This window comes from Mustelus asterias, chromosome 7, assembly GCF_964213995.1.
Source record: "Mustelus asterias chromosome 7, sMusAst1.hap1.1, whole genome shotgun sequence".
Lineage (NCBI taxonomy): Eukaryota > Metazoa > Chordata > Chondrichthyes > Carcharhiniformes > Triakidae > Mustelus > Mustelus asterias.
In genome coordinates this window covers 60190790-60214581 of record NC_135807.1, presented here as the reverse complement: position 1 = coordinate 60214581, position 23792 = coordinate 60190790, and the positions used below count along the sequence as shown (strand labels likewise).

At 45.2% G+C, this 23792-nt stretch overlaps 1 protein-coding gene across 2 annotated transcripts in view; it reads left to right on the top strand.

Moving 5' to 3' along the window:
• Window positions 1–23792, top strand: part of LOC144496096 (nucleolar protein 4-like) — a 339666-nt gene that overhangs the window by 204803 nt on the left and 111071 nt on the right. For both annotated transcript variants that reach the window (XM_078217066.1, XM_078217065.1), the window contains exon 6: window positions 9047–9351. In XM_078217066.1, the coding sequence (XP_078073192.1) occupies window positions 9047–9351 (305 nt within the window). The remainder of the gene's footprint in view (window positions 1–9046; window positions 9352–23792) is intronic.

Here is a 23792-nt window from a genome sequence, read left to right as displayed (position 1 = left end):
AGACTACAGTTCAGCCTTTAACACCATTATTCCTATGAGACTCATCTCCAAACTTCATGACTTGGGGCTCGGCTCCTCCCTCTGCAACTGGATCCAAGGCTTCCTAACCCACTGACCACAGTCAGTAAGGATAGACAACAATACCACCTTCACTATGTCCTCAAGATCGATGCTCCACAAGGCTGTGTCCTCAGCCCCTTACTGTATTCCTTATGCACCTCTGACTGTATAGCCAAATTCCTTTCCAACTTGATTTTCAAGTTTGCTGATGACACCACCTTTTTGGGTCGGATCTCAAACAATGATGAGACACAGTAAAGGAAAGAGATGGAGAATCTGGTGAACTGGTGCGACGACAATAATCTCTCCCTCAATGTCAATAAAACGAAGGAGACAGTCATCGACTTTAGGGAGTGTAGTGGAGGACATGCCCCTGTCTACTTCAATGGGGACGAAGTAGAAATGGTCGAGAGCTTTAGGTGTCCAGATCACCAACGACCTGTCTTGGTCCTTCTATGCGGCACTATAGTTAAGAAAGCCCACCAACGGCTCTACTTTCTCAGGAGACTAAGGAAATTTGGCATGCCTGCTACAACTCTTTCCAACTTCTACAGATGCACCATGGAAAGCATTCTTTCCGGTTGTGTATCACCGCTTGGTATGGCTCCTGCTCTATCCAAGGCCGCAATAAACTACAAAGTGTCATGAACGAAGTCCAGTCCATCACTCAAACCAGCCTCCCATCCACCGACACTGTCTACATTTTCTGCTGCCTCAGAAAAGAAGCCAGCATAATCGAGGACCCCACGCATCCTGGACTTACTCTCTTCCAACACCTTCCTTCGGGAATAAGATACAAAAGTCTGAAGACATACCAACCGACTCAAAAACAGCTTCCCTGCTGCCATCAGACTCTTGAATGGACCTACCTTGCATTAAGTTGATCTTTCTCTGCACCCTAGCTATGACTGAAACACTACATTCTGCACTCTCTCCTATCTTTCCCCAAGTACGGTATGCTTTGTATAGCGCGCAAAAAACAATACTTTTCACTGTATGCTAATGTGTGTGGCAATATTAAATCAAATCACTGCTGCCCATGGAAGATTTTACATATTTGCCGGAATTTTACCGCCTCGCTCGCCCGAGGCTCGTACGATTCCGCCCGAGGCCAACGAAGGATGCCGTTCTGCGAGCTTTGCCTGCCTTGATTCTTGGGTGGGCGAGGCAGTAAAATTCCGGCGACTAAGTGGGTGGTCAGATACTCTCCCAAAAAGGCACCACAAGCATTGAGGCCATGATCATCTGCTGTCAGCTTCATTGGGTTGGTCATATAGTTCAAATGTCAGATACCAGGCTCACAAAGCAAGTTTCCTTCTTCCAACTCAGTCAAGGCAGATGCATCAAAGGACAGAAGAAGCGCTTCAAGGATGTGCTGAAAGCCAACACATGAAGAAATGCAATTAAAGAAAAATACTGTGGATGCTGGAAATCTGAAATATAAACAGACAATGCTCATAAATATCTCTACAGACGTTGCCAGGCCTGCTGAGTTTTTCCAGCATTTTCTGTTTTTATTTATGAAGAAATGCAATGTTGACATCAACTCCTGGGAGACTATTGCATTTGACCTTGCCCACATTCCATGAAATAAAATTAAAGAAACTTGTAGCAGAAACTGACAAGAACTGATCATTGAAGTTTCCATTTGGCTGATGAATTTGCTACACAGCTGTTGCATTTTTGAAGTACTGTGCAGGAAAGCAAAAATAGGATTTGTTCTTTCATAAATATACAAGTGTGTGGCAGAATTTGTGCAGCACTCTCTCAAATTGATGGCAGTTCATATGTTAATTGGCTTACCAAAAAATTCACAGCATGTCTTTTGTGTCAGACATTATGACAACTACTCTCATTCATAGATAACCAATCAAAATTAAAAATAATTCAGGAAGATACCTCACAACCAAAAATCTAAAGCAATTACAGATGAAATACTGTAATTGTCTACAACCGTTCCAAGAATGTTTTAGTTAGAATATTAAGCTTCTTCTCATTTTTCTCAATTTTCTCAACTGATTTAAAGTACACTACTCATTATTACAATCACCAACCATATGCACAAATTGACAATATATAATATTTCACAAAACCAGGGATGGATCAAAAGTAATACATTTGCTTGGATCACATTTTACTGTGATAAAATGGCTCCTAGTCCGCTTAATATGAACATTTTATTGCCTGTTAGCCATAACTTTGAATTGTATAGTGTAGAAAAATGTATCGAGCATATCACAGGCATATTCATACAAAATTACACTGCTAGCCAAAGAGAGGGTTACTAAAAGCTTGGTGAAAAATATAGATTTTAAGGAAGATCTTAAAGCAGGTGAAGGGAGCTGGAGAGACTTGCAGAGTGTAAGGCTTAAACACTTGAACGTATGGGTGACAATATCATAGAAATCACAGAAACCTACAGTGCAGAAGGAGGCCATTTGGCCCATCGAGTCTGCACCAATAACAATCCCATCCAGGCCCTATCCCCGTAACCCCACATATTTATCCCACTACTTCTCCTTTAGCTTAACACTTACACACAGGTTTAAGGTTATTATGGATGATAAAATACATTTGAAAGTACAATTGTTATCAGCCCCCAAAGTCAAGAGCTGTCGATTTCTCCTCAGAATCCATCCCCCCAAGATGATTGTCATATGAGTCGAAATTCCACTCCCAAAAATAAGCTTTAAAATCTTCTTTTTTCACAGTACCTTCATTGCAGTGTTAATGTAAGCCTACTTGTGACACTAACGAATAAACGTAAACTTAAACTTCGTAGCAATACTTTCAGTTAACGATCCACAAACCAAAATGCAGTTCGTATTTTCCAAACACCCAGTTGGCCAGAGCTTCCACTATACCTTTAGCAGTGAGTCAGTGCCAGGTTTTTGAACCAATTCTTTATCCCTTCCATACTCTTAACGAGAATACCAAGTTCAACCACTATTTAGATCTCAACCACAACTTTACAATTTTTCCACAGACAATAATAAAACAATTACTAGAGTAATTTTAAGAAAGTCTTTTTCTAGTAGTTCTCACTGATTGATTTGTCCCAACTTTTCCTGGTTCTCAGAACAGAAGTCTGTTCTCCAAATACACTGATCACTTAGTTTCAGATGTTCTCAAATCTGCTTGTTACTGCTCTTGTGACCCTCCACTGGTTCCTTGCTAGTGTTCTTTGCGGAGCTGTCACCCTGGCTGTCTGAAATTCTTACTTCCATTATAAGGTTCCAGCTTTGAGCAGACCTGGGAGATGCAACCTATCTCTCTTCCAGTCTGCAGCTCAACTGCAACTGACTTGTCTAGCTTTTTGCTACAGATTATACGACAAAAGAAACTATCTGCTCCGTCCACAAATTGCTAGGCAATTCTCGGGAGTCTGCATTCCGAAGATCTAAAACACAACAGAGTGTCAGCGGGATATTGGAATGAAAACCCCACACGGATAAACAATGTTTGCTCAGTGCATGAAAACTAATCACAGCGTCCTTGCAAGCACAGAAACATTTAATTAAATCTACCTAAAACTATACCTTTTTAATGTAAATAAAACTCTTAAAATCAACTCTGTTTTCCTGACAGGTTGAAGTGCTGAACAAGAAACCAGTCAGATGGAGGAATGCAGACTTCTATGGGAGGACAGTTGGGTGGATAGGTAAATAGTATAGGATTGGAGGAGATAATAAAGATAGGAAGGAGTGAAGCCACTCAAAGATGAGACTGAGAATTTTGTGGCATTGATGCAATGGGGACTGGGGGACAACATAGGTCAGGAAGGACAGCAGTGAATAAGACTAAGTGTGACATAGATACGAGCAACAAAGTTGCAGGGTGAAGGATGCCAGTCGGGAGCACCAGATTAATTGAAACAAAAACAGAAAATGCTGGAGAAACTCAGCAGGTCTGACAGCATCTGTGGAGAAAGAATAGAGCCAACGTTCCGAGTCTGATGACCTCATAGAGGTTTACAACATAGAAACAGGCCCTTCGGCCCAACTTGTCCATGCCGCCCTCTTTATTAAAACCCCTAAGCTAATCCCAATTGCCCGCATTTGGCCCATGTCCCTCTATACCCATCGTACCCATGTAACTATCTAAATGCTTTTTATAAGACAAAATTGTACCCGCCTCTACTACTACCTTTGGCAGCTTGTTCCAGACAGTCACCATCCTCTGTGAAAAAAATTGCCCCTCTGGACACTTTTGTATCTCTCCCCTCTCACTATGCCCTCTAGTTTTAGACTCCCCTATCTTTGGGAAAAGATATTGACTAGCTGATCTGTGCCCCTCATTATTTTATAGACCTCTATAAGATCACCCCTCAGCCTCTTATGCTCCAGAGAAAAAAGTCCCAGCCTCTCCTTATAACTCAATCCATCAAGTCCCGGTAGCATCCTTGTAAATCTTTTCTGCACTCTTTCTAGTTTAATAATATCCTTTCTATAATAGGGTGATCAGAATTGCACACAGTATTCCAAGTGTGGCCTTTCAACTGTGTGGTCTTGTACAACTTCAACGAGACATTCCAACTCCTGTATTCAATGTTCTGACCGATGAAACCAAGCATGCCGAATGCCTTCTTCACCACTCTGTCCACCTGTGACTCCACTTTCAAGGAGCTATGAACATGTACCCCTAGATCTCTTTGCTCTGTAACTCTCCCCAACACCCGACTATTAACTGAGTAAGTCCTGCCCTGGTTCAATCTACCAAAATGTATCACCTCGCATTTATCTAAATTAAACTCCATCTGCCATTCGTCAGCCCACTGGCCCAATTGATCAAGATCCCGTTGCAATTGCAGATAACTTTCTTCACTGTCCACTATGTCACCAATCTTGGTGTCATCTGCAAACTTGCTAACCATGCCTCCTATATTCTCATCCAAATCATTAATATAAATGACAAATAACAGTAGACCCAGCACTGATCCCTGAAGCACACTGCTGGTCACAGGCCTTCAGTTTGAAAAACAACTCTCTACAGCTTTTGTCAAGAAGCCAATTTTGTATCCATTTAGATACCTCACCCTGGATCCTGTGAGATTTAACCTCATGCAACAACCTACCATGCAGTACTTTGTCAAAGGCCTTGCTAATGTCCATGTAGACAACATCAACCGTGAAAAACTCAATCAAATTTATGAGACATGATTTTCCACTCACAAAACCATGCTGACTGTCCCTAACCAGTCCTTGCATTAGGACCTCAGGGTTCATGCCACCTGCAAGGGAGTTGGACAAACTGCTCTACAAAGAGTGAAGATAATTCAGACCAGAAGTCCCAGTCGAGAGTCTCACACTGATGGACCTCTCGGGAACTTGCAGTTCCATGTGGGTTGTTTTGATATCATCTACTGATTTGGGGAAAAATGCTTAGAGAGAAAGGAATTGGTTTTGATGATGTACCAAATTTTGAATATTTGCTTGTTGCCAGACTGGCGTGGTTCCAGGATCTTGCCTATAACCGAAAGTTGGATTCTTCCAGGGCCTAAGATGACGTACAAAATTTCAAATATTTGCTTGTCGCTATAGCAGAGTGCTTCTGGGATCATGTTTAGATTGCTACATGAAATAGTGGTGTGTCTGTCGTTCTTAGCCAGAGGTCTTTCAGCCATGGTTCCTTATCCAAAAGGACTGTTACACTGACTTCCATGTCTAATTTGAAAGTGGTGAGATAACCATTTAGAGCTATGTCAGCATTCCAGTCCCACATTAACCCATGCTATACCAAGCATCCTTATGCTACACCTGGCATTGAGATGCCAAAGCACTAAAACTGAGTTTGTTCTTTCAGAAGTCCATGGGTAGTTGCCTGGTTAGCAGTCAACTCAATTGCTGCAGGCTCAACATTGATTCAGTTATTTAAATCCTCTGGTTCAACAAATATGCTGTGTTGTCAACTTTCCTGGGCTTTGAACTTAACCTGAACCTGACTTTATGCTTCACAAAACAATACTGAAACAGGATTCTATACAGGATTAAATGTTTACAAAAATGTCTAATTTATGCTTTTGCTGTGCTGCCATTTTGCTCAAAATATTTTTGGAATGGTGCGAGTGAACTGTGTAGATTGATGCTGTCTGCTCGTATCATATACTTTGAAAACTGAGATCTCAGGATTTTCAGGCGTGAGCTCTTAAGGACATGTCTTTTTTACATTATTTTGTGGCATACCGACACAGACATCAAGTTTTTAAATCCTCTCCAAGCACATTCTGCACTGAAACCCACCTGATATTAAAATTGACCCCTAAATGATGTTATGCTTATGAGTCACGGCTCAGTTTGTTATATGGATCCAAGCCAGATGTGAAGTACAAAATAAGACAGTATTGGTAGCAGTGACCACCGCACAGTTTTTGTAGCAATGAAGTCCCATCTTCACATTGAGGACACCTTCCATCATGTTGTGCGGCACTACTACTATGCTAAATGTGACAGATTTTGCACAATCTGCAACCCACAGCTCAGCATGTCCCCCCACCCTTCCATCACCACCAAGCCAGGGAATCAACCCTAGTTCAATGAAGATTGCAGTAGTGCATGTGAGGAGCAGCACCAGGCATATCTAAAAATGGGGGTTCAACCTGGTGAAACCACAAGACAGGACTCCTTGCATGCCAAACAGCTTAAGTAGCAAGTAATAGAGCTAAGCCTTTCTACAACAAGCAGATCTGATTTAAGCTCCGCAGTCCTACAACATCCAGTTCAGAATGATGGTGAATTCCACAAGTATCCCCATCCTCAATGATGGCTGAGCCCAGCATATTAGTGCAAAAGGTAAGGCTGAAGTATTTGCAACAATCTTCAGCCAGAATTGCCGAGTGAATGCAGAAAAGAAAATGTTGGAAAATCCCAGCAGGTCTGACAGCATTGGTGGAGAGAGAATAGAGCCTATTCAAGTCACGGATCTCTGAAGGGTCATCTAGACTCGAAACGTTGGCTCTATTGCACTCTGACGAAGGGTCATCTAGACTTGAAACATTGGCTCTATTCTCTCCCCACAGATGCTGTCAGACCTGCTGAGATTCTCCAGCATTTTCTGTTTTTGTTTCAGATTCCAGTATCCTCAGTAGTTTGCTTTTATCTTGCCGAGTGATTGGTCCATCTTGGGCTCCTCCAGAGGTCCCCATCATCACAGATGCCAGTCTTAAGCCACTTTGATTCACTCCACATGATATTATGAAATGGCTGAAGGCAGTGGCTACTGCAACAGTTGTGGGCCATGACAATATTCCCAGAATAGTGCTGAAGATTTGTGCTGCAGAACTTGCCACATCCTAGCCAAGCTGTTCCAGTGGAGCGACAACACTGGCATCTACCTGGAAAGATGGAAAATTGCCCAGGAATGTCCTGTACACAAAAGCAGGATAAATCCAACATGGCCAATTACCATCCCATCAGTCAACTTTCAGTCATTAGTAAAATGATGGGATGGTTTGTCGACAGTGTTATCAAGTAGCACTTACTCAGCAATAACCTGCTGACTTGCACATCATTTGTGACTCCTCCGATACTTAAGGAGTCCATGTCCAAAATATCTGGACAATGTTCAGGCTTTAATATTTATGCCACACAAGTGCCAGGCAATAACCATGTCCAACAAGAGTAAATCTATTTATCCCTCCCTTGACATTCAATGGCCTTACCATTGCTGAAAACCCAACCATCAACATTCTTGGAGATATAATTCACCAGAAACTGAACTAGCCATATAAATACTTGGCTATAAGAACAGGTCAGAAGCTTGGAATCCTGTGGTGAGTAACACACTCCTTGACTCCCCAAAACCTGTCCACCATCTACAACGTTCAGGACAGGAGTGTGATGGAATACTTTCCCCTTGCTGGATGAATGCATTGCAACAATACTCAAGAAGCTTGATGCCATCCGGGACAAAGAAGCCTGTTTAATTGGCATCCATAAACATTCACTCCTCCACCACTGACGCACAGTAGTAGTAGAACCATCTGCAAGATGCACTCCAGGAATTTACCAAGGCTCCTTAGGCAGCACCTTCAAAACCCATGACCACTACCTCCTAGAAGGACAAGCCGCTATACATGTGAACACCACCACCTGGAAATTCACCTCTTGGCCACTCGGCATCCTGACTTGGAAATATATTGCTGTTCCTTCATTGCCACAGGATCAAAATCCTGGAATTCCCCTCCCAACAGCCCTGCGGGTGTACTTACACCACTACAGCCTACACCACGACAGGGGTTCAAGAAAGCAGCTTACAACACCAGCTTGAGGTTAGTTAGGGATGGGCAGTTAAATACTGGTTTAGCCAGTGACATCCATATCCCATGGATGAAAGAAAAAAAATGTCCTTTGTTGGGGTGGGAACAACTAAAGTGCCAATTTCATAGGTAGGAAGATAGGAGGATCTTGGGTAGCGGAGGCATTCCTTGTGGAACACAGAGAAGCACTAGAGAAACGGGCGTAAAACAAAAACACAGTAAGGGCAATTTTCATGAACAATGTCCCGTTACAGTGGTATCATCACACCTATATTGGCATAATTTAGATTTCTAAAGCACAATGAAGTCAATCCAACATTTAGGTACAATTGAGAGAAAAAATCATTATAATATGTTTTGCTGACATTTTAAAAAATAAAAAGTATGGGCTGGAATTTTCTGGCCATTCGCACTCTGCTGCTGCAAGCAAGGACGGAGAATTTGGCACTCAGCCAAATCTCCGTTCACTGCAGTGGAACCAGAGAATCCCGCTGGCGTGAACAGATGGAAAATTCCGGCCTGAAGTCTCAAGATTGAAAGGTCATTGAAAATATTTGTGTTGGCTCAAAGTTATTCTGTATATCAGTTTCAATCCCATGATTTAGAATGCACTTCTTGCTTATTGGCTAACATATGTTGTCATGAAAGAACACTTCAGGTTATATTGCAGAAATTGATGTTTGGATCAGCAAAGCGGATAAGTCCTAAAGTCTGGCACTTTTGTCTTTACAGAGGATTCATCAGTGGAGTGTTTCAATGGAAATGAGGCCTTGATGCTGAATTCTAGTGCTACAGAAGGAGGCCATTGTGGGGAGATGTATGCAAGTATGGGAGACATTAATGGTAATGGCACAGCCAATCCAGACCATTCGGCTGGCCAGGATGAGCAACCAATAAACCTAAGTGACAGTCCCCTATCGGTCCAGATAACACCAGACTATGGCACAGATAACAGCAGTAATGGCAGAAGAAACCGTATCAAATACACAGTTACTGACATTAAAATGGAGCGAGACTCAAGAGATTTGGGAAGCAAGGTAAGAAATGATGTTGCAAATAAGTCTATTATAGATTTTGAAATTGTGATATGCTTTAAAAATTTGCTACTGATATGGGAAAATCAATTTGACAGCAGCCATTCAAAAGCAATATACCCTTGAAATTCTTCTGTGAAGAAAGGTACAATTGTGGGATCCTATTTTTTTTAAAAACTCGTTCACTTGGAAGTATACTTGAAGTATAACCTGATGTTTAGTTTATTTTATATGCTTAGCCTTCACCTGATGGGAGGCAGTAATGCAGTGGTATCTTCAATGGACCCTGGGGACCTAGATTCGAATTTCATCTTAGCAGATGGTGAAATTTGGATTCAATAAAATTCTGGAATTAAAAGTCTCATGATAACTGAAACCAATGTCAATTGTCAAAACCCCATCTGGTTCAATAATGTCCTTTAGGGAAGGAAATCTGCCATCTTACCTGGTCAGGTCTACATGTGACTCCAGACCCACAGCAATATGGATGACTCTTCTGTGAAATAAGAACATAAGAAATAGGAGCAGGAGTAGGCCATCTAGCCCCTCAAGCCTGCCCCGCCATTCAATAAGATCATGGCTGATCTGAAGTGGATCAGTTCCACTTACCCGCCTGATCCCTATAACCCCTAATTCCCTTACCAATCAGGAATCCATCTATCCGTGATTTAAACATATTCAATGAGGTAGCCTCCACCACCTCAGCGGGCAGAGAATTCCAGAGATTCACCACCCTCTGAGAGAAGAAGTTCCTCCTCAACTCTGTCCTAAACTGACCCCCCTTTATTTTGAGATGGTCTAGCAAGTCACTCAGTTCAAGGGCAATTAGAATCGGCAATAAATGCTGACCTAGCCAGCGATGCCCCCATCCCATGAACAAATAAAAAAGAACTGTTTATATTCAACTTGGGAACTTCAGATATTTTCCATACCTCACTTTTGAGAACATATTGTTTGTATGATGGAGTCTTTTTAAATGCCTATGTGTCTGTTTCTCTGATTAGTTACACCACGCAGTGAGATTTGGAATGTTTGTTTGCCCATTTTAATCTGCAGCAAAAAGAGCTTTTGAGCATTACTAAGTACTTGATCTGTTGTTGTTTTGTGTCATCATAGCAGAATTGTGTATGGACATCAGAGAGGAAATGATCTAGTGGAAATGCAAAATAAATTTTTCTCAGGATCAATATAGATTCAATCATTGAGTCATATGGAGCAGGAAGGTCCCAGGTTTAATTACTGTTGTGTCCTCAGCTAATTACATATTTGGTACCACTAATGGCCTTTGGAGGGGCTTGGAATAGAAATTGGCCAGAATCATCTCCTTCTCGCTCACCAGGGGCTTCCACTGGAAGAAGGTTTCCAAACGTTGGTTGGACGGGGCGGCATGATAGCACAGTGGTTAGCACTGCTGCCTCACCGTGCCAAGAACCCAGGTTCAATTCCAGCCTGGGTCACTGTCTATGTGGAGTCTGCACATTCTCCTCATGTCTGCGTGGGTTTCCCCCGGGTGATCTGGTTTCCTCCCACAGTCCAAAGATGTGCGGGTTAAGTTGATTGCCCTTAGTGTCAGGGGACTAACAGAGTAAATATGTGGAGTTGCAGAGATAGGGCCTGGGTGGGGTTGTTGTCAATACAGACTCAATGGGCAGAATGGCCTCCTTCTGCACTGTAGGGATTCCATGTACTCTTTTAAGTACTTCTGGAGATTTTATTGCATGCTCCCCTGCTCCTACACTACTACCTTTGGTTTTCCAACGCATCCATCCACTGCTAACTTTCCCATTTGAAAGTAAATGGATGATTCTTGATTGACCGTCAGTAAACAACCTTTCTTTCTCACTTCCAATATTTTTATAACTGAAAAACAAATGTGTTCAAAGAAACTGAGGGAAAAAATGTTTTTTAAAAAATGATGCTTGAAGCAGTATCCATAAGACTAATTTTTCACTTCTGGAGACTCCAGGACATGTATATGAGGTTTGGGAACCTGAAGTGGAAATTCAACAGGATTGAAAATGACAACCTTTTTGGTCACTTGAAGAACTTGTAAAACTGTATCTCTTCAAGAAGTAAATACTTTCAGGTGGAAATGGGAGTGATGCACGTTATCATACACGAGGCTTAATGCTCAGGAAATAAAGGCTTTTATTTGCTGTAACGAAGCAGCTAACAATTATAGACACGATCCCAGACTGAGGGGTCCCAGCCAGAGCAGGGACCTTTATACCTCTCCCAGGAGGCGGAGCCCGACTGGGATGTACCACAACACTACAATACAAAGGTGTAACAACCCCACCCTAACCCCAACAGCAACAAGCAGCACAACCCATCCCTAACCCAACAGCAACATATGTACATACTTGTAGTACTGGCCAGACCCTGGCTCAGTACTATCCAGTGGGAACCAATGATGGTTCACCACATTCACCCCTCCTTTGAGAACAAAGGCCGGCGGGGTACAAAAACAGAATAATTTGTCATCAGTCTATAAGTTCAGACGGTCAGGGGGACCGCACCGTCGTTGTGACCTCCTCAATAACGGCGGTGACACCGGAGTAGGCACTTGCGGTGGCGTTCTCCCCAAGGCGACGTCCAGCTGTTCCTCCACAGACTCACAGGCCGGTTGACCCTGAGGTGACGGTAGTCCATGGAGTCCCGACACGCCCTGAAGTGGCGACCATCCTCTGGACTCAGTCAAGCTGTACACGGGAGTAAATGGTCCCGATGCTGCCCGCGCCGTGTCCGGGGGGAGAAACAAGAGTTAAGGGGTTTGTAACGGGGTATGGGAGCGACAGGGGTTGCTACGTCCCCTGCTGGCGCCAGGTCTCGGATCGAGACCGTGTCCTCTCGCCCGTCAGGGTATGCCACATAGGCATACTGAGGGTTGGCGTGGAGGAGATGGACCTGTTCGACCAACGGGTCGGACTTGCGGGCCCTTGCATGTCGCCGCAGGAGGACGGGTCCTGAGTACGTCAACCAAAACGGTAATGAGGTCCCCGAGGAAGACTTCCGAGGGAATGAAAACATCCTCTCATGGGGAGTAGCATTGGTTGCCGTACACAGGAGTGAGCGAATAGAATGGAGCGCATCAGGGAGCACCTCTTGCCAACGGGAGACTGGAAGGCTTTTTGACTTCAACGTCAGTAAGACAGCCTTCCAGACTGTAGCATTCTCACGTTCCACCTGTCCGTTACCCCTAGGGTTGTAGCTCGTGGTCCTACTAGAGGCAATCCGGTATGAGAGCAGGAATTGCCTCAAGTCATCGCTCATGAACGACGAGCCCCTGTCGCTGTGAATGTAGCCGGGGTACCCGAACAGGGTAAAGAGATCACGGAATGCCTTGATTACCGTGGCAGCGGATGTATCAGAGCAGGGAACAACAAAAGGGAACCTAGCGTACTCATCAATGATGTTGAGGAAGTACACATTCCGATCTGTTGAGGGAACGGGGCCCTTAAAATCGACACTCAGTCTCTCGAAGGGACGAGTGGCCTTGACTAAATGTGCCCGGTCAGGTCGGTAAAAGTGCGGTTTGCATTCCGCGCAAACCCGACAGCTTCTTGTTACGGACCTGACGTCCTCCACCGAGTAGGGCAGATTGCGGGCTTTTATAAAGTGGTAGAGCCGAGTGACCCCAGGATGGCATAGGTCATTATGGAGAGCCTGCAAACGGTCCTCCTGTATACTGGCGCATGTTCCACGCGAGAGGGCATCCGAGGGCTCATTGAGTTTCCCTGGACGATACATGATGGCATAGTTATAGGTGGAGAGTTCAATTCTCCACCGCAAGATCTTGTCATTCTTGATCTTGCCCCTCTGCGTGTTATTAAACATGAACGCCACGGACCACTGGTCCATGATCAGGGTGAACCGTTTTCCCGCCAAGTAATGACGCCAGTGCCTGACAGCCTCCACAATGGCCTGGGCCTCCTTTTCCACCGCTGAATGCCGGATTTTGGGGCCTTGGAGGGTGCGGGAAAAAAATGCGACGGGCCTGCCCGCCTGGTTAAGTGTGGCGGCCAGGGCAAAATCAGATGCATCGCTCTCCACCTGAAAGGGGATGGACTCATCAACAGCGTGCATTGTAGCTTTCGCGATGTCGGCTTTTAATTTATCGAAGGCCAATCGGGCCTCTGGCGTTAGGGGAAAAGTCGTGGACTTAATGAGCGGACGGGCTTAGTCCGCGTAATTGGGAACCCACTGCGCATAATATAGAAATCATAGAATTGATTTCTATGATATTATGCGCAGTGGGTTCCCAATTACGCGGACAAAGCCCGTCCGCTCATTAAGTCCACGACTTTTCCCCTAACGCCAGAGGCCCGATTGGCCTTCGATAAATTAAAAGCCGACATCGCGAAAGCTACAATGCACGCTGTTGATGAGTCCATCCCCTTTCAGGTGGAGAGCGATGCATCTGATTTCACCCTGGCCGCCACACTTAACCAGGCATAATAAGAGAAGAAGCCTAAGCATCTTCTCAGTGCTTTTGCACTAGTGGGCAAGGGAAGTTCAGAAAGGGGGCGCATACGGTCTGGATCAGGGCCAATGACCCCGTTTTCCACCACGTATCCTAGGATGGCTAAACGGCGCGTACGAAACACACACTTCTCCCTGTTGTAGGTCAGGTTCAGGCGAGATGCAGTGCGTAGGAAATTCAGGAGATTCGTGTCGTGGTCCTGCTGGTCATGGCCGCAGATGGTGACATTATCCAGGTACGGGAAGGTAGCCCGCAGCCCGTTCTGGTCCACCATTTGGTCCATAGCACGCTGGAAGACCGAGACCCCATTGGTGACACCAAAGGGAACCCTGAGAAAGTGATACAAGCGACCGTCCGCCTCAAAAGCCGTGTATTGTCGGTCCTCTGGGCGAATGGGGAGTTGGTGGTAGGCAGACTTGAGGTCTATGGTGGAGAACACCTGGTACTGTGCAATCTGATTGACCATATCAGATATGCGCGGGAGGGGATACGCATCCAGCTGCGTGTATCGATTAATGGTCTGACTTTAGTCAATGACCATCCGGGGTTTGTTCCCGCTCTTGACCACAACGACTTGCGCTCTCCATGGACTAGCGCTGGGTTGTATGATCCTTTCTTTGAGGAGCCGCTGAACCTCAGATCGAATGAAGATCCGATCCTCAGCGCTGTAACGCCTACTTTTAGTCACAATGGGCTTGCAGCCTGGCACAAGATTCTGGAACAGGGAGGGTGTGGTGATCTTCAGCGTCGAGAGGCTACAGGCGGAGCGCGTTGGGCAATTTGGAGGCTGCTGTTCTCCCACTGACAGTGAAGGGAGTGGCCCACCGTACTGTAGGGTTACACTCCTCAAGTGGACCATGAAGTTTAGTCCGAGAAGTATTGGCGCGCAAAGGTACAGCAACACTAGGAGCTTGAAACGCTTGTAAACTGTGCCTTGCACCGTCAAAGTTACCATGCAACTCCCTAGCACGGTGACAGACCGGGACCTCGATGCCATAGAAATTGTCTGTTTGGCAGGTTGAATCCGGAGTCCACACCACTTCACAGTGTCTGGGTGGATAAAGCTCTCAGTGCTCCTGCTGTCAAACAGACAATAAATCAAGTGGTCATTTACCTGGATGTTCATCATAGATTTGTCAAGTCTATGAGGCTTGGCCTGGTCCAGGATGATCGACGCCACCGTTGGTTCATGAGCGCCACTGCAGGCAGCTGAAATCGACGAGGATGACCCCTGCTGGTTGTTCGCGGTCGGTGCCGACCAACATGGCCGCTCCCATAGGTCGCACGTGGGTGATGGCGCCAAACTCAGCGACCTCTGGTGGTCGCACACCTCTGACTCCGTCGACCGTAATGGCGTCGTCCTGGCCTCGCACATGGACGAACCCCTTGATGATTTCGACGACGAAGAACCGGGCTCTGAAGAATCGCAGGCCGCACTGCCGTTCCTAGATTTAGATCGGCACACTTTCGAATAGTGCCCCTTCTTACCGCAGGCGGAGCACAACACAGCCTTAGCGGGACACCGTTGCTGAGTATGCTTCGCTCCCCCACAGAAGTAACACCGCGGGCCGCCCGAGCTGCTGCCGTCATCTGGCCCGAGTGTGAGCACGGCATTACGCAGCATTTCGAACCCGAGGGACGAGGAGGGATTGGCGACTGCTCCTGCCACGTTGTCTCCACGTGGTCTTCAGGATACAATACTAGGCTTTTGGAGGCCGTCTCCAGCATCTCCGCTAGCTCGATTGCCTGGGTAAGGTCAAGGTTACCTTTCTCCAGTAGTTTAAGTCGAATGTACGACGATCCGACTCCCGCCACAAATGCATCTCGGGCGAGGTCGTTCATACTCTGCTCAGCTGACACAGCTTTGCAGTTACAGCCCCTGGCTAGCTGTAGGAGCTCGTTCGCATATTCCTCCATCGTTTCGCCAGACTGCCGTCGTCGAGTGGCTAAGAGGTAACGAGCGTGTATTTCGTTGGGCGGTTTGATATAACGCTTCTTCAGAAGCTCGAGGGCCTTTGTGTAATCGGTGGCCGCACGGATCGCGAGGTCGACAGTGTCGCTTACCCTCGCATGGAGGACCTGGAGTCTGTCATCATCTGTGGTGGCCGCTGCGGAGGCTGCCAGGTAGTCTTCGAAACACTTCAGCCAGTGGTCGAAGGTGTTAGAGGCGCCCACCGCACGTGGATCTAGTGTAAGGCGTTCCGGCTTCAGTATCTGCTCCGTACTCTTTTTTTTCTTCGACGAGAGTTTAACAACAGCAAATAAAATTGATGCGCGTTATCATACACGAGGCTTGATGCGCAGGAAATAAAGGCTTTTATTTGCTGTAACGAAGCAGCTAACAATTATATACACGATCCCAGACTGAGGGGTCCCAGCCAGAGCAGGGACCTTTATACCTCTCCCAGGAGGCGGGGCCCGACTGGGATGTACCACAACACTACAATACAAAGGTGTAACAACCCCACCTTAACCCCAACAGCAACAAGTAGCACAACCCCGAACCCAACAGCAACATATGTACATACTTGTAGTACTGGCCAGACCCTGGCTCAGTACTATCCAGTGGGAACCAACGATGGTTCACCACAGGGAGAAAAGAATAAATAGGCAAAATCAAAATGACTGATTTTGTGTAAATCTTTTGAAATGCCTAAAGCTGTGATTTATTAGAGGAGGAAGTAAAATATATCCTTTTCACAATGCAAACTAAAGAAAAGGTGACTTTGTTTTTCTGAAGTTCAGAGCTTTCAGTTTATATGAAGTGGTATGCGGCAAATCAGGATTTTATACTTATGAAATGCAAAAACTCCTCATTTCTATGGGTTGGGTGTCAGTGGCCGGATTTTCATGGAATCATGGAGACTCCACTTGGAGTAGAAAGTGGGACCTGATTCTGGGATTCTTGCCCCAATGTCCCCAATTTTCCCTGGTGCAGGAGAAGTGTAGGCAGCGAGCCCGCACCCTGCATGCCTGACTTGGCCTGTCTGTTGTGGAGTTAGGCTTAGCCTAACAGTTTTCTTAGAGTTTGACCAGCTTCTCATGATCCTTCAGAGGAGTTGCGCACCAGAGTCTGGCTTCGGGAACCTTTTGAAAGATAACTTCAAAAGGTATTCTGCATGCCACTTATGCTCTCTCCATGCCCAGTTGTGACCTGCACCCTAATATGCATGGCCCTAATATAACCCTCTTGCCAATGTAATGCCCACTCATGACCAATCCCAACACCACCCACCCAAAAGTACTAGAAGTAAAATCATTCTGGATGGAGATCAGAATTGAAATTTTACTAGTCACATGGAAATGGCTTTGGGGACAGGAAATGGCTTTGGGCACAGGGTGTGTGGAAATTTAGAACGCAGCATGTCGGGTTTGGTTCCAAACGGCTAACTGCCTCTGTGCGCTTTTCCTGGAGGCAGATTCCTGACAGTAGATAGCTAATTAAGGTCCTTGACAGAACAGTACCTTGAAATTTTCCTGAAGGTACATGGGTCCTTCGAGATGACCTCATGGCAGGAGCTTAGAGCGCCAGCATATAATCTTTCAGAATTAAATGAAATTGAACAGAAAGGTAGTAAACAGCACTTCTGTAGGCAATTGGAGCCATTTGTTCTGCATTCTGATCCCCAAGTTAGCTCTGGCCTTTAGTCAAAGGATCTATTTGGACCTCTGGGTGAGTGACTTCATCTTGAGTCACCCTCTAGCTCTGTCTCAGTCTCCCCAATCCCTGTGGGGCTGTTGGCCAGCTCCAAGATGGACCCCTTGGATTGACCCACCTGCTTTTGTGTACTTGTTAATTGGCTGCCTCCTGTACAGTCAGACCAGTGGGCATACTCACAAGATGTGTGGACTTGTGGTCAAGAAATGATCCCAATGTAAGGTTCCCACCATGGGAAAATTCAAAGCTAGGGACAAGGGTTACACAATGCTTTTGGGAGTTGTATACAATAGTTATACCATTGGACAGAGCATTACCTGGAGTTTGTAACAAGGGCAATGTATTGACCATGAGGGACTTTAATCTTCATACAAATTAGACAAATCAAATTAGCAATGCTGATCTGGAAGATGAGTTTGTAGAATGATTTCGGAACAGTTTTTGGAACAATATATTGTGGAACCACTGAGGGATAAAGTTATTTTAGATCTAGTATTGTGTAAGCAGACAGGGTTAATTATTAATCTTGTAGCAGAAGAACCTCTGGGACAAAGTGATCATAATACAATTGAATTCCATAATTTTGAGAATTGCAAACTCAAGTCCAAAACAAAAATCTTAAATAAAGCATTACATAGGTGGCAAAGCTGGTTTGGTAAATAAACCAAAATGTATGGTGATAAATAAACTTTGGTAAATACTTTTTAAAATATTCAAAATGTTCAACAGTAATGTGTTCCACTAATAAACAAACACAGGGTGAAATAACCACCTATGGCTCACAAAGGAAGTTAAGGGTAGTTAAAGATTAAAAGAAGAGGCTTGTAATTTTGTGATGCACAGTAGTAAGCCTGAAGACTGGGAGAGCTTTAGACCAAGGATGACCAAAAAATTGATCAAAAGGAAAAAGATAGGTTTTACAAGTATGTACTAAGGAGAATAGCTTCAGTAAATGTTGGTCCCTTAGGGGAAGTGAATAGGGAAATTATGGGGCAATGAAAAAATGGCAAAAGTGTTCAACAAATATTTTGGGGGTGATTCTCCCAAAAAAATTCTAAGTGTCGAATTTGCATACAAACTGGAGTAAATCACGCTGCTTTTTCAGTGGGAGTTTCAGAATGAATGTGCCGATCTGACAGCACCAAGGTTGGAGCATGTACAGTGGCCCCTGTCTGCCGGCCTTCCGACTGCTGGCCACCTATATTGCTGGCCAGCCCTGATGTCCTGCATTGCCGGCCATATAACACCACCCCCACGGCCTGATTGCTCGCTCCCTGAACTTGCCCGGGCCAGCCTCAACCGCCCGCCCTGACCTCCCCCATTATGCCCCGCCTGCTTGGCACTGCCTAATGCCCGATGGACAGTGCCAAGATGCCCCCTGGGGTCCAGGCTGACACTGCCAAGGTGGCAATTCCCAGGGGGCAGCCCACCACGCCTGACCCTCTGGGGGCTTTGATTGCCCCCCCCCCTCCCCTTAACTCCAATGGGGTTGGATGGCTATACTAAACCCCACTGGAATGAAATACTCCTGGCGGGTTGAGAGGCTAGCGGGCCTGGAGATTTGAGTCCCTGGTCTGCTAATGGCATTTTAATTATATTAAAGTGAGGGCCTGCATACATTGTGCTGCTCCACATCAATTTACGGTGCAGAGCTAACAGCGCCGGAAATCTGGCTGCCGGAGATACATGGAGGCCGTGGCGCCCAGCGGGGAGCCCATGAAACAGCCTCCGCTAGAGTCTCCCAGCCCGCTGTGTTACAAATGCAGCGCAGCGGGCTGGGAGAATCACCCCCTTTGTGCCTATCTTCACAATAGAAGCCACAAATTGCACACCAGAAATAGAGATAACCAAGGAGCTAACGAGTGGAGAACTTTGAATAGTATCAGCAGAAAAGAAGTATTGGAAAAACTTTAGGGTCTAAAAGCCAGCAAATTCTCAGAACCTAATAACCTACATGTGAGGGTTCTAACAGAGCTATCCGCAAAGATAGCAGATGCAGTGGTTATGATTTTCCAAATTTTCCAAGATTCTAGAAGTTTCAGTCAACTGAAAGTTAGCAAATATAACACTGCTCAAGAAAGGAAAAAGAAAACAGCACTACAGGCCAATTAGCCTGACATGGGAAAATGCAAGAAAAGTGGCTGCCACCTAAGGGTTGTATGACCCTTAGTTTGCTAGACCTAATGAGATTTCCAATACTCAAAACCAGATCTTGGGCACCACAGTTTTACCGCTCACAGCCTGTGCTACTTGTAACTACACCTGCTTGGGTGATGCACGATTGCTGAGTTCAGGTTTTCTGCCTTTGTAATTCTCCAGCCAATGAAAATGGGACCTGTCAGAAATGGAGGCTGGACTTGTGCATCCAGGGTCCCTCTGGATATTCCACCACACTGCAAAAATCCAGGCCTATGTCCAGAAAACACCAGTATACCTACCTACATTCCTTCATTTGCCACTTTGCAAAGTTCGATCGGTCTTTTAATTTGTGTTGTTAGCCAAGGAATAGCTTATGTCCCCTAGATATGAATGCTACAAATATAGCCATTCATAAACTGCTGGTGACAATATTAACTCATTCAAAATCCAGCTGTCACATATACTAAATGCTTATAGTTACTGTTCTAAATTTTGCTAACTTGCAAACTGAACTTAATATGAGTAATTTATTGAATACAATAACCCAGTTCCATGAAAAAGTATGCAATTCCAATCTTGTTTGCAATTCTCAACTTCTTGATGCCATATTATCCAGTGAGACATTTTCCCAAACTATTCTCCCAAACCCAAATTTAAAAATAATTAAATAAAATAGAGATGGAGAGTCAGGTGATGTGTTGTTCATGCATGATGTGGGAGCTGTGGACCCCATTGTGGTTCCCAGTGAGTTCATCTGCAGTAGGTGTTGGTTGCTTGAGGAACTCCGACTCAGAGTGGATGAGCTGGATTCTGAGCTTCGGACACTGCGACACATCAGGGAGGGGGAGAGATACCTGGACACTGTGTTCCAAGAGGCAGATTAAATACCTTGAATTCGGCCAGTGGTCAGGGACAGGAGGATGTGGCTGCGAGTGAGGCAGGTAGAGGGATCCAGGAGGTAGGATTGCAGGAGCCTCAGTCCCTGAACTTGTCCAACAGGTTCGAGATTCTTACTCCCTGTGTGGACGGGAACGGGTACTGCAAGAAGGATGAGCAAACTGACCACGGCACCGTGGTACAGGGAGCCGTTCAAGTGGGGGGGGAAAAAAGAAATATGGTCGTAATTGGTGATAGTATAGTTAGGGGCATTGACACTGTTCTCTGTGACCAGGATCGAGAATCCTGAAGGTTTTGTTGCCTGCCTGGTGCTCGGGTCCGGGATATCTTACCTAGGCTACAGAGGAACTTGGAGGGGAGGGTAAAGATCCAGTTGTCGTGGTCCCTGTAGGTACCAATGACATAGGTAGAGCAGGAGCAAAGGTTCAGCTAAGGGAGTATGAACAGCTAGGAGCTAAATTAAAAAGCAGAACCGAAAAGGTAATAATCTCTGGATTACTATCTGAGCCATGAGCTAATTGGCACAGGGTCAATAAGATTAAGGAGGTAAATGCGTGGCTCAAAGATTGGTGCAGGAGGAATGGGTTTGAATTCATGGGACATTTGGCACCAGTATTGGGAAAGAGGCCTAAGCCAATGGGATGGTCTTCTTCTGAATCATGCTGGGACCAGAGTCCTGGCGAATTGTATAACTAGGGCTGTAGAAAGGGCTTTAAACTAAATAGTGAGGTGGAGAGAGTTCTATTATATGGAGAATTAGAAAATCAGAGTTTATGGGGAGGGTAGAAATGCAGGTTAATGATGAGGACTTTCAACTAGTTAAAGGAGCCGAGGGCTCAGGAGAGGTTAGTAAAATTTCAAGACCATGTAATAGAGCAGAAAATATAGAAGGTGGCAAGACTCTAACCTCAGGCAGAGCAAAAATGGTGACAAGTATGAGACGGGAGGTGGTCAATGCAGGACTGAGGGTGTTGTACTAAATGCGCGCAGTATACGGAACAAGGTAAATGAGCTTGTTGCGCACATTGAAATTGGCTGGTACGATGTTGTGGGCATCACAGAGACGTGGCTACAAGGGGATCAGGACTGGAATCTAAATATCCAAGGATATGTGTCCTATCAATAGGACAGGCAGATGGGCAAAGGGGGCAGGATTGCATTGTTAGTAAGGAATTAAGTTAAATCGATAGCAAGAAATCAATAGGATCAGAAGGCATAGAATCTCTGTGGGTAAAGTTGAGGAATCGCAAGGGTAAAAAGACCCTGATGGGAGCTATGTACAGGCCCCCTAGCAGTAGTCAGGATGTGGGGCAGAAAATAAATCAGGAGGTAGACAAGGCATGTAAAAAAAGCAATATTACAATAATCTTGGGGCCTTCAATATGCAGGTGGACTGGGAAAATCAGGTAGGTAATGGATCCCAAGGAAAGGAATTTGTGGAATGTCTAAGAGATGGTTTTTTGGAAGAGCTTGTGATGGAGCCTACTAGGCAACAGGCAATTCTGGATTTGGTGATTTGTAATGAGGCAGACTTGATTAGGGAACTTAAGGTGGAGGAACCCTTAGGGAGCAGTAACCACAATATGATCGAATTTATCTTGCAGTTTGAGAGGAAGAAGCTGGAATCAGATGTAACAGTATTACAATTAAATAAAGGTAACTGCAAAGACATGAGGGAGGAGCTGGCCAGAGTTGATTGGAAAGATAGCCTAGCAGGGAAGACTGTGGTACAGCAATGGCAGGAGTTTTTGGAGGTTATTCGGAAGGCACAACAGAAATTCATCCCAAGGAGGATGAAACATGATAAGGGGAGGATGAGGCATCCATGGCTGACGAGGGAAGTCAAGGACAACATAAAACCAAAAAAAAGCAAACAAAGTGGCGAGGATTGGTGGGAAGCCAGAGGATTGGGAAGCCTTTGAAAGCGAGCAGAGGACTGTAAAAAAACAATAAGGGGCAGGGAGAAGATGAAATATGAGTGTAAGCTAGCTAGCAATATAAAAGAAGATAGGAAGAGTTTTTTTCAATATATAAAAGGTAAGAAAGAGGCAAAAATAGACATTGGACCACTGGAAAATGAGGCTGGAGAAGTAATAATAGAAAACAAAGAAATGGCAGAGGAACTAACTAGTTACTTTGCATCAGTTTTCATGGTGGAAGACACCAGTGGAATGCCAGAGCTCCAGGAGAATCGGGGCACAGGTGAGTGTAGTGGCCATCACTAAGGAGAAGGTTCTGGGGAAACTGAAAGGTCTGAAGGTGGATAAGTCACCTGGACCGGATGGACTGCACCCCAGGGTTCTAAAAGTGATAGCTGAGGAAATTATGGAGATATTGGTGGTGATCTTTCAGGAATCACTGGACGCAGGGAGAGTCCCAGAGGACTGGAAAGTAGCTAATGTAATATCGCTGTTTAAGAAGGGAGGGAGGGCAGACGGGAAATTATAGGCCGGTTAGCCTGACTTCAGTCATTGGCAAGATTTTAGAGTCCATTATTAAAGATGAGATCGCGGAGTACTTGGAAGTGCATGATAAAATAGGACTGAATCAGCACAGCTTCGTCAAGGGGAAGCCATGTTTGACAAATCTGTTAGAGTTCTTTGAGGAGGTAACAAGAAAGTTAGATAAAGGAGAACCAGTGGACGTGATTTATTTAGATTTCCAGAAGGCCTTTGACAAGGTGGCACATAGGAGACTGTTAAATAAGTTAAGAACCCATGGTGTTAAGGGGCAAGATCCTGTCATGAATAGAACCATAGAGGATTGGCTGACTGGCAGAAGGCAGAGAGTGAGGATAAATGAGTCTTTTTCAGGATGGCAGCCGGTGACTAGTGGTCTGCCTTAGGGGTCGGTGCTAGGACCACAACTTTTCACAATTTACGATTTGGAAGAAGAATTGAAGGCACTGTTGCTAAGTTTGCGGATGATACAAAGATATGTAGAGAGACAGGCACTATTGAGGAAACAGGGGGGCTGCAGAAGGACTTGGACAGATTAGAAGAGAGAGCAAAGAAGTGGCAGATGGAATACAATGTGGAAAAGTGTGAGGTTATGCACTTTGGAAGGAGGAATGGAGGCATAGACTATTTTCTAAATGGGGAAATGTTTAGGAAATCAAAAACATAAAGGGACTTGGGAGTCCTTATTCAAGATTCTCTTAAGGTTAACGTGCTGGTTCAGTCAGCAGTTAGGAAGGCAAATGCAATATTAGCATTCATGTCGAGAGGGCTAGAATACAAGAGCAGGGTGTACTTCTGAGGCTGCATA